The sequence below is a fragment of the Olea europaea genome, unplaced genomic scaffold (assembly GCF_002742605.1).
Source record: "Olea europaea var. sylvestris unplaced genomic scaffold, O_europaea_v1 scaffold72, whole genome shotgun sequence".
Classification (NCBI taxonomy): domain Eukaryota; kingdom Viridiplantae; phylum Streptophyta; class Magnoliopsida; order Lamiales; family Oleaceae; genus Olea; species Olea europaea.
In genome coordinates, this window is record NW_019265601.1 from 686,801 (window position 1) to 699,806 (window position 13,006).

A 13,006-nucleotide genomic window follows, 5' to 3' on the forward strand; every position below is an offset into this window, starting at 1 on the left:
CAAAACAAGGAACTATATTTTTGTTCAGATTATGATAGGTAATTTGTATTTATGAATCCATTGTGAACATGATTTACAATGTAGGAAAAAGCCCAAAATACAAATGTCGGAATTGCATTAACTAAAATAAAGAACGTCACTTGCTTTTCTTAAAACAAGACATTGTTATTTACAGCTCAAATATGCATTAACTTGGTTCAATGAATTTGCAATCTGAAATGCATAATTATTGTATTTGACACATCAAATGCACAATATCATGCTAAGGTTGTCCAATTAAGGTACAATGGGTCATAAATGATTTATTTGCTTTCTTTGTCCAAAATACCACGTTAACGAGGTAAAATAAAGTACATCTATTGAATTTGATTTTCACACCTATTCTTAAAACATGGAGAAAATAAATGAAAGAACAATAAACATCCATGTTAATGTTTGTTTAACTAGTTTTTTAATTTAACTTTTCTTACTGTTCTCCCACATCTAAGGAATTTATATCCAGTAAATTATAATTTTTCATTAAACGTACACGTGCCATATATCAAATGATGGAAGGACATGCAGATGCATATGAATGTAGTAGTTTATTAATTAAGCTCCTTGACGATCTCAGATAAAACTAGACAAAATTAAATAAGGATTTTAACATTTTCTTTATAATATGATCTACGACAAGACACACGTTACTTGGTAGGTTGCACAAGATTCATTTAGCTTTCCTTCTACAAAAAAGCTGGTTGTACAGAAAAACATTCTACAGAAATCAGTTAGACACTCACCGGGGGGGGGGGGCGGACTCCATGTGAATTAAAATATTGCAAAAAACAACCCATCCACCCTTAGATGTGTGTATTTTGTACCGAATCTGTACATTTATTTTCTTTATGTGTAGCTTGGTTGTTTGTTCTACTAAGGTGTTGTCAAAATGGAAACCTAAATGGAAGAGAAAAAGGATGCTATTAATGACCTCTGATGGATCATAAGGTCATCAAAGTTGAGATCATCTATTAGAATGTTAAGTTTTTAGTCTCACAATTAGGGGAAATTACATAGTAATATATCTCATTAAAATACAATGAAGGTGCATGTTTAATTCACAAGGCTACATATTCAACCTCCACCTTCCTATTAGGAAAGTAATTACTAAAAAAAATGTAGATTTGCTTAAGGGGGATTTGTTTAAGAAGCTAGTCAACCATAATGTTTGATAAAATAGCCTATATCAATAATTTGTGTTCAAGTAGTCTATAGTCTATTTGATTATATATTAAAAGTCTTAAATACCCTTAAATTGAAATGACTAAAATGTTCAATTTGAAAATCAATATTACCCAAATCTTGAAATATAAATCCCTAAATCCTCTTCATTTCTCTCATTTCCAACCCCATTTTCACCATATTAAATGAACCTTCAAATTTAGCTTTATTCTTCTTCATATGCATTATTTTTGCTTACAATGAATGATTACATGTTGAAGTTTCTTTATCTGAACCAAGAACAAATCAAATAGTGCAAAATTTGGAGGTGGGTTAGCAAGAATCGATTCACATAGTTGAAGGTGAGCTTTATAAATTGAAAATTAATGATTTGTTGTTATTTCCTAGCTGTATAATATGAGAAAAATCAATTGGGTAATCAAAATTTGTTGTAATATTAAAACAGAATGGTGCCATTTCTCAGTAGTTGGGTGCCCTTTTTTTCCAGCTGGCTGCCGTTTTAATACAACAGTGGTGGTATTGATATACTTGTTGGCAAATTAGTTGTTTTTCCATTCTTTTATAGTATTTTATTATCATAAACAAATTTATCGGCACAGACACATTTCAAATTACAAAATGCCATTTTGTTCTGCTTAAATCTGTTATGTGACAATATAGGTGGCGTTTTGTTCATTATTGAAGTTGTGATTCATAGGATTCAATTTTGACAATTAATAGAGTAATATATTATTATTATTATTATTATTATTATTATTATTATTATTATTATTATTATTATTATTATTATTATTATTTCAATTGTAGATATGGACTTTGGTGCAATGATTTTTATTTGTTATTTTGTTAAATTTGAAAAGAGTGGTGAAGGTGGATGGATTTGGAAATGGATAGGGAATGATGAAGATACTGCAACAAATATTTTTGTATAAAAAACAATCTCATAAGCAGAGTTTGTACAACGAAGTTTGAAAAACAGTTAAGGTTGATCCCAATATGTATCACATCGAGATAAAATTTCTCGTTCCCGGCATGGCAAAATTATCAGTTCTATCAATAAAGATTACTTGCGATATGAATGTTAGTTAGTTTCTTTCTTTGCATGACAAAGTTCCAATTTGTGTAACCCTTGTAGAAAAGCGTTATGTCGATCAACAAAACATAGATGTTGATATTATAAATGTTTAGGAGAACCATGAATGCAATTCAAATGTTGTTGTGGACAGTGAGGTGGACATTAATGAATTGAATATGCAAAAAGATCAGTCTGATGACAATTATATGCGACTGTTGTCTCCATGAAATCAAATTTGTGAAAACGATTGTGTGAACTTTACAAGTGATGATTATTGGGACGAGGTAGAAGTAGTGCGTGGCAACTACATAGATGATTCTCATGTGATAAATTAAAACAATGTTACTCATAATACACCTTTTACATTGGTAGATAAGATCATTGGCACTTTACAAGTTGTTACTTGCCAAATCCTTGTAGAACATCAGTTAAGATTCTTGAAGTTGATGATGTGCAGTTAGCAAGATTTTTCGCAACAGGAAGGATCTTCAGGCATCACTACAAATGCTTGCTATAAGAAGCTCTTCTTAATTTAAGATACTAAGTCAAATAAGAGTATATATGTAATAGTTTGTGTTAAGAAAATTTGCAAATTGCGTTTGTGCACAACACGATTGAAGGAAAGTGACGAATTTGAAATTCGAAAGTATTCATGTTATCATAATTGTTCATTGGTTTTTCGCCACAAAGATCATAGACAAGCTAATTGTTGGATGATTGGAAAACACATCATGTCAAACTTTGAGGATCCTAACATTATATACAGACCTTCGAACATTCAAAATGATATTCGTCGGGAGTTTAAAATAGATATAAATTATTATAAGGCATGGATGGCTAGAAAATGTGCTATAGAGCTATTAAGAGGTTCACCAGATCTTAGTTATGATAGATTGGCCAAGTATTGCAATATTGTGAAGAAGAATAATCTCGGTATAATGACGTTCATTGAAGTTGATAATGAGAAACAGTTCAAATACTTTTTCATGGCTTTAGAACCAAGCATACGTGGTTTTCACTCATCAATGAGACATGTCATTTCTGTGGACGAAACATTTATGAAATCCAAATTCCGAGGTACGTTACTTGTTGCCATGTGTCAAGATGCAAATCTTCAGATATATCCTTTTGCATTTGACATTGTTGATTTTGAAAATGATGCATCATGGACTTGGTTCTTTAATAAGTTGTTTCAGGTAACGGGTATGTTGAAAGTGCTTGTTTTCATTTCTGATCACAAGGCTAGCGTTGGTAATGCTATAAAGATTGTTTATCTTTATGCACATCATGGATGTTGCATGTGGCATTTACAACTAAACATAAAGTCCAATTATCATAAGACCGATATTTTGCCATTGTATGTGGCAACTGTAAAGGAGTATAGTTTGATTAATTTTGAAAAATCAATGGCAAATCCATATCGTAAAAGTTCGACAGCTGGAGAACTGGAAAAGAAAGATGTGTATGAATTTTGGTCCAGAGCACATTTCAAAGGAAACCGTTACAATATTATGACAACTAACAATGTAGAATCTTTGAACTCGTGAGTTTCTAGTACTTGCTATGGTTGAGCAAATAAGAAAATTTTTACAGAATTGGTTTTATTAGAGACACATTGAAGTTGAAAACTGTACAAATATTCTAACCCTGTCTATTGAGGATAAAATGCGTAAAAGTATGATGATGCAAAGGGACTGATAGTGGTACCAATAAATAAGTATGTGTTGTCTGTTGGTGTTGAAAATGAAATGCATATCGTTAACATAGAGGCAAGAACCTGTGGTTGTAAGGAATTTAATTTGGAAAAGCTTCTTTGTAAACATGCACTTGTAGTAGCTAAATTTAATGGAATGTCTTGTTACAATTTGTGCTCACCTTATTGTACCAGTTCTAGTTGGAAACAAGCATATGTTGAATGTATATATCTAGTGACAAATGAGGCTGATTGGGAAATCTCCAATCAAACAAAGGTGTTACCATCCCTTTCGAATCGACGACAAAATGGACGTTCAAAAAATCGTCAAATTCGATCAAGAGGAGAGGAAAAAAAAAACTCTTAAATATAGTAGATGTGGCCAGAGGGGTTGTAATCGTCTAACTTGCAAAAATGCTCTACACAAGTTGACAGATACATAGAACATTTTTTGTTTAACTTAATCTTGAAATTGTGATAGATTATGGTGATTTTTGATGCATTGTAATAGTTGTTAGACAAAGTATGATAGCTACTTTAGACAAATTTTTGATAAATATGACAACATCATGTTAGTTTAGACCAAAACGACATCTAGTCATTTTAAATGTATGGGTGCTATTTTTACTCATTTCGTGTTCAATTTTGTTCATTCACATTTTTTATGGATGGCTGGATGTTAATTGTTAATTTAATCTTTACATTGTGATAATGTTTTGATAAATATGATTGATTTGTAAGTCAGTTTCTAGTAAAAATGACAGTAGCACTACTTGTTCAAACCAAAATGCCATCTGGCCATTTTAAATATATGGGTGCTATTTCTACTTGTTTCGTGTTCATTTTTGTTCATTCACATTTGTTATGAATGGATGAATGTTAATTGTTAATTTAATATTTACATTGTGATATTTTTTGATAAATTCTGATTGATTTGTAAGTCGATTTCTGGTAAAAATGATAGCACCATTGTTTGTTTAGCCCAAAATGGCATCTGGGCATTTTAAATGTATGGACGACGTTTCTACTCATTTCGTGTCCGTTTCCACTTGAAAACTAAAGGACAAAGGTTCGAATTGCATTTCGATGTTACGATCAACACATTTGCCGAAACTATAGTAAGTTTCTCTATAGTTGGTCGGAACTTACTACAATACACTTTACATAACAATAAAAAACAACCTAAGGGGCAAGTGTGATATGCAAATCATAGCACATGTAGTCGGTCAATGTGTACCAGACGTGTATCATGTCTCAAACACTGTTGTGCTAGTTTCGGAGTGAAATCGATACCTCCTGACCTAAAATGGTATCTAGTCATTTCAAATGTATGGGTGACGTTTCAACTTATTTCGTGTCCGTTTGGTGCAATGAAGCCCCTAACCACTTGAAAATTGAAGGATGAAGGTTCGAATTACATTTCGACGTTACGATCGACATATTTGTCCAAGCTATAGTGAGTTTCTCTACAATCAGTCGGAATCTACTACACTATTCTTCACTTTACATGACAATAAAGAACAACTTAAGGGACAAGTGTGGTATGCAAATCGTAGCATGTGAAATCGTCCAATGTGTACCGGATGTATATCATGTCTCAAATACTGTTGTGCTATTTTCGGAGTGAAATCGATAACTCTTGACGTAAAATAGCATCTGGTCATTCCAAACGTATGGGCGACGTTTCTATTCATTTCATGTACGTTTGGTGCAATAAAGCCTGTAACCACTTGAGGATGAAAGACGAAGGTTCAAATTACATTTTGACGTTACGATCGACACATTTGTCCAAACTATAGTGAGTTTCTCTATAGTGGTCGGAACCTACTACACTACACTTCACTCGACAATAAAGAACAACCTAAGGGCAAGTGTGGTATTCAAATCATAGCATATGTAGTCATTCAATGTGTACCGAACGTGTATCATGTCTCAAACACTGTTGTGCTAATTTCGAAGTGAAATCGATATCTCCTGACCCAAAATAGCATCTGGTCGTTTTAAACTTATTGGCGATGTTTCTACTCATTTCGCGTTCTTTTGGTGCAATGAAGACCGAAACCACTTGAAAATTGAAGGATAAAGGTTCGAATTACATTTCAACGTTACACATTTGTCCAAATTACAATGAGTTTCTCTATAGTTTGTTGGAACCTACTACACTACACTTTACTTGACAATAAAGAACAACATAAGGGGTAAGTGTGGTATGTAAATCATAGTATGTGTAGTCATCCAATATGTACCGAATGTGTATCATGTTGTGCTAGTTTCAGACTAAAATCGATACTTCCTAACCTAAAATGGTATCTGGGGGTTTCAAACGTATGATTGTAGTTTAGGGTTTAGTGTATTAGGTTTAGGGTATAGAGTTTAAACATATACTATAATTTTTTCGTACAGTATTTTTAAGATGTTTCAAACATTATTTTACTAGTTTTGGAGTGAATTCGAGACTTCTTGACCCAAAACGACGTATTAGTATTTTACTCGTATGGGATTTAAAGTATACGGTATACAAAAACATCACATGTAATCATCCAGTACATGCGATCCTTTTACAAGTATGACTGCCATTTAGGGTACATAAAACATAGCACATTTCGACGCACTTTAGGGGACACTTTAGTTGTATGAGTGCCATTTTTTTTTTCTAATTCAGTATTCAGTTCACATCATTCTTGCTCATTCGACCTAGACAAGTGATTTATAATATTTTAATGCTTGTTTGCAATGAAATCTTGAGCCCATGAGCCAAACGGCACATTGTCGTTTTAAATGTAAAACTGCCATTTTTCAAATAATAATCTAGTTTTCGTCAGCATATAGATAAGCTGTCATGACAAACAGTATCTCCCTTTCAATCATGTCTACTTCAATATGTAACTGAAATAACTGTACAATGAAAATAACCAAAATTCACAGGAAGACTGATCAACATCCATAAAAACTACCATTTAGACAAATCTGACTAGAAAATCAACATCCAAATCTGACTAGATAAATCTAACTGATCAACATTTAGATTTGAGTACACAAAATCAACATCTTTAAATTTCATAGAAAGACTGATCAACATCCAAATCTGACTAGACAAAATCAGCATCTGTGCATATGTTTTCCAACTAAATCATTTAAAATCTACCATCTAGACAAAAATAGCATCGGATTTCTATATCTTCTGACCACATAGATGTGCAAAATATACAAAGAAAACATTTATGGATCAAAATGCATAGCAAAAACTTTGACGGCTAGTTTCTTCCTCCGACATTAAATCATCGAATCTAACAAAAGTTCACATCTAATTCGGCCGATAAAAAGTTCTATGAACTTGATAACTTATATCCTGCAATCTTCCCTGCAAAGATATCTGTCATAATAAATATATGCACTTTCAAAATGAGTGAAAATTCCAAAAATTTTAAAGATAGATTATTTTCGCGTTGTTTTGTTGTAGAACGTCTACACGTCGGCACTAAAGAACTGCTTCTATAGGTAGTTTTCGCTAAATAAAAAACTTTCCTTTATCATTTTAGGAATCACCTTCACAATTGGAAGCATGATTTTTCGCAATTTTCCAAAACCTGTCAAACTCTTCATGCTCTCATATACATATATAGTTCGTTCGACAATGTCCACTTTAAATGCAATCCAGTTCTTCATTTTGACATTGCAAGGAATATACAACAATGTACAAGAATCACATTGCTTGCTCCATTCGGGACTTTCATCATATATATCTTGACATATTTTTCAACCATTTAAAGTCTTCTACTAGCTTTTCATGTTTCTTATGCAGCTCAAAATCTTCAAACCTCTTGTTGTACATGTTAGAAAAAGCACAATCTAAAATTACACAATCTTGTGGGAACACAGTAGAATATGTCTGTATTCGTGCCCTCATTAAGTACAATGCTATGTTAATGTGCTGTAAATGTATAAAGCCGTTTAAGAATGAAATGAAGTATGAGCAAAATAAAGAATGATAAAAGACTTACATCACTATCGAGCCATCCAAATTGCTTCTGAATTTCTACAAAAAACTTTTTGGCTTCTTGAACAATATTATATGTACATGTTCACTGTATAAAATAAATAACATAAGAGCATGTATGCAACTTCACAAAAATAATTAATATAAGATTAGTTACCTGTCAGGTGCATTAACCAATTAATTCTCTAAGTCATCTGCCTTAGTCGGATCTAGCTCTCGAAATGGGTCAAATGCGTTGACATTGTGAAGCTTCTTCCTCTTCTCTGGATTTGTAAACGGAACTAGAAGAATGCGTGACTTTTTCTTTATTCTCATCCGCGTCTATTTTGATTTGAGTCATCAGACTCATCTTCAACCACTGTAGGGGTGGACCCTATTACATCACCATGTGATGTAGAATCTATCAATACACACGTATCTCTCTCTTCCATATGAGTTTGATCATAATTTGGAAAATTCGTTGCTTGTCTTTGCTCATTTTCCATTTCTACGGGATTTAGACAGTTATTCATATAAGATGCTTGTTTTTGTTCATTGCCATTTGTGGGCGACGTTGTTTCTTCAACAACAACTGGTTCATTTGCCAACACATTATCTTCTACTTGTCTTTGCTCATTGCCATCTACGAGCGGCGTTGTTTCTTCAACAATAACTGGTTCATTTGCCAACACATTATCTTCTACTTGTCTCTGCTCATTGCTATCTTCATTTTCATCATTTTAAACTTTTACATGTACAAGTGGATCCTCATTTACATCACATGCCTTTCCAGTATTTGTAAATCCACTACGAAGAGGAGAGTGATATATGTAAGGTGTTGTTGATGGGTTAGAATTCTTAATCCACTCTACAACAGATGATACATTCTCATCAATTTGTCTACACAAAGGTGTATCACAATCAAATCTTTGATCTATGTAAAACGTGTCTCATTTATCCGTCCTTTATTTTCTCTCTCTAAAATCTCTACCATCTGTACTAATTGCATTTTCAATTCCTGAGCAAACTCATCTCTATATAGATAAAGATATGGCTATGACATAGATGGTCCCAGTTGAAATGTATAAGCATCTGTAGAAGTAGATGACCTATGAAAGGGATGGATCCCGATAAAATGTAGAGACATTAGGAGACTTGCAAGTTTGCTGAGGAAAATCAACACGAATGGATGAACCTGCTGCATTTTCCTTATCCGCAAAGATATCAACTGTTGGATCCTCTACTTAATCCTTGAATCGATGAATCTCCATCCAATATGCTTTAGACGCCTCTTCGGTGTAGGCTTCAGTGTACAATGAACAACAATCTATATGAAAAATGAGAGGCCTACTTAGTTGTCATAAAGTACACTATAAATTTTGATGTACATTTAAAATTTACTTACATTTGGTTCGTCCAGACTTGCATCAATATCCTTGGAGTTATGCATTTCAGAAGAATTCCATCGATATATTCTGAGGAGGTCAACCTCCTCTAAATTCTCACCATATCTCCGTCAATAAATGGTATGACCTCATAGGCCCAAATCTACGTAAGTTGCAAAATATTACAATCTAAATAAAATGAATAATAAATTGTAATTTTAAAAGCGTTACCTACAAAGCTAGTGGAAATCCATAAATTGAATATGGATATTTCTCATTATTTATCAAGAATGACTTCACCAACGATCTCTAGTCTCTTGTGAATATATCTATTGTGCAGCCAAACGCCTTTCTCCCCAAGGATAACTATTAAAAGCCTCTAGGTCATCAACCATTGACAAGTGTTCTAAATTTATGTATGTGTAGTTTTCTCTGGGCAGTAGTACCGTTTCCAAAATATATACAAGTCCAATCTTGTATTTGTCTTCCTTATGCACTTTGCGACTTTCAATAGCTTCCTTCAAATTGTACACCGTTATGCTTGTTACACTTTTTAAAGTGTTTCTTCACCAATCTATTATTAATCACAATATGGGGCTCCAACGAAGGCTCCTCACTAGCTCTCAATCCCGTTATCAATGATAACTCGTATAATGAAAATCGTGTTGGCTTACCCCCAATTGAAAACCAGATCTCATTTTGTTTTTGGTTACAATCATTCTCATTACAAGTTGGTGTACTAGCTGTGCTGAAAAGGTATGCGCTTCATACAATATAGTTGTCTGAAACAAGATTCTATCAGCATTTCTTGATGAAGATTATCTAGCATTTCCCGAATATAGTCAAGTTTTTTAAGGGAAGACTTCTGCAAAGACCTGCCATTAATTCTATGTTCAATAGGAATCAAATAATGAAATGAGCGTTCCATATCGGTAATGAAAAGCATAAAATGATCATGTTAAGTTATTAGAATTATATAAATGGCAAGGTGACATTTTCAGAATTCCTAAAGAAGACAAGAAATTTTCAATTGACTACCATCATTTTGCTGCAATCACAAGTTTCCACTAAAAACATGTTCAAGTTTCCACATAGATTTTAGTTTCTGAACCTTTGGAACAATAAACTATAGAAAACTCTATAATAATTAACATATTGAAAACTCACATTTTCATTGACACTCAAAGAAAAAAAAACTAGCTAACTAGAAGGGGAGGAACCAGGAATAATGTTCCAGTACAGGTGAAATTTCATCAAGGCCGGACTTTGAGTTTTCGACCATGAATTCGCTAATGGTAAAAATATAAACTAATATTATGATAACATTAAAATGGCATAGTTTATGAATTACTGTTGTTCCTTGCAAATTTTCAACCAACTATAATCCGACCAAATAACTACTAAACTCATGACAAGTGCATTTCAGAATGACTATGAACAATAGAAACGTATGGATTTTCATACTCACATTAAAGCTGAAAACATTTTATCAAAAATAAGATATTAAGTGAAAGAAATGATAAAAAATAATAGTAGTACCTTCTAGATATCAAGTTCAGTCCATGGCACCCAACGAACATAAGTTTGGCACAAGATATTAATGATCAATTTAAGATGAGCCCATTTATGAACTGGAATATATATGCCTATTCTATGTGGGACTGTAGGACAGACATTTTCATATGTACTCCATAATTAAATGCCTGTTCACATAATACAAAATCGTTGTGTAAAAAATTCTAAATAACCATTTCATAATGAGAAAACCTAGGAAATCAGATTCAGGCATACCATCTACGGTTCTTTTGGTTCCACGAATTAGTTCACTTCAACTCAACGGCCTCAATAGCAATCGCTCGATCAATTCTTTTTCCATTTTATGAAAACATTAAGCAAAAAAGATTGCCCTATTTATTACATGTGACACATTTGAGATAAATAAGTTGAAACAACATAACTTCATCAGTTAAAACAAATGTACATCAAACTAACACTAATTAAACGCCTCAAGATAATACAGTTTAATCAGACTAAAATCATAAATTAGCCCATAAATAGAGATAGCTATTAATCATAAAATCTAGTATAACCATGACAACCATTCTAATATGAACTTAATTACTTAGAACAAACATTCAATTTCAACCTTTAGACTTAAAACGTTGGATAAGCTTGCATCACTAACCAGAGCCCTAATTTACATGAGTTATATCTTGGCCACAGATTTCACGATCCAAACTCATTTCTTGATTATCAATTCTACAGTTTAGTAATTAATACATTGCTCCCTCTTGTGACCAATGTGTTTGGGTAACATAGATTTAATTATTCATAATTCCCCACAAAAGACTATCAAATGCAAAAAGTTTTTATACGTTGGCCTATATATGTTTTTAAAGACTTTTGAATAGTATGTGCTTACTTTTATTTTGAAATCTCCTAAATTGTCATGCAATGACATCATGTCATTTCTTTTAAATTGTAATAGGTTACTTCTCTACATTATGTAGAAATGCTGATCAATTCCGGATGAAATGGATCCACAATGGGGAATAATTGTAGTTTCCACAATAACAGAGTCTAGATTCGAGGATGACTACATTTTACAGGATAATAACATCAAATTATAAGCATATCATCCTCTAAGTTGACGTAAGCATATCCATTATATAATATAAACAATAGAAATTAGAAACAAGAAATGTTTTTTCAACCCACAAGGCATTGTTATGTCTCAGGTTACATAAAAACTTAATCACTACACACAAGAAACATGAATAAAATAAAGGATTGAACAAGCCAATTCTATCATTATAGTTCTTGCTTGCACAAATTTCTCTAAAAAAAATTCGCATAAATCGTAGTAAAAATGAAAAATTGAGGAAACATTCATACTCGATGATAGCCCACTATGAAATTGGTTCTTAAAAGTGGACATTCACGTACGGATGCTCTTTCGTGAGTTTCGATTCCATCAATCTTGAAAAGATAGACGAAACCTTCATACCAAATTCTTCCTTTCGCTCAAGAACACAAAAGCAACCAATTCTGAATGTAGCAGGATTTGAGGATGACGAAGCCACAAAGAGAAACTAAGAAGGGTTTGGGGATCGTCAAGAGAGAAGAAATATTAGATTTAGGATTTTAGGGATTCAATTTATTTGAGAAATTGGGAATTATGTCTTCTAGATGTTAATAAGGGTATATTAGGTAGTTTATAAGTTATGATTTAAAATGTTTATTTTAAAAAATTTATTTTGGTCAAAGGCTAAAATCCCAGAGTGTAGTAAGAAATAGACTATTTGACCCAATTACCACTTTGCTTAATTATAGCTTTAACTACAAAGAAAGAAAGAAAGGAGATTGAGTACAAGCCTGCCTCATAAATCCGTTTCAGTACACTTTTATTACTCTTTATTTAACCCTTTGTCGATGTGGTGCTTTCCATCTTTCAATTTTTCCCACTTTTTGCTTGCCATCTCCCCTTCATAAATATGCCTCCTAAAATTCAATCTTTGAAAATCGCAAGTATCGTACAAAAAAAAAATGATAAATGGTTAAGCGTAAAAAATTGCTGAATGAGCGATAAAAAAATCCTAATATAATTTAAATTAAATCGGTGAATTCTTGTTTTTTCCTTCAAACCTAATTTAGTATTT

General features: G+C 32.6%; 1 protein-coding gene across 1 annotated transcript; it reads left to right on the top strand.

The window, feature by feature from the left end:
- Positions 1-3,126: 3,126 nt before the first annotated feature.
- LOC111390830 lies at positions 3,127-3,840 on the top strand. The gene has a single exon (XM_023015946.1). It carries the CDS (start codon positions 3,127-3,129, stop codon positions 3,838-3,840), a length of 714 nt encoding a protein of 237 aa, XP_022871714.1.
- Positions 3,841-13,006: the final 9,166 nt, after the last annotated feature.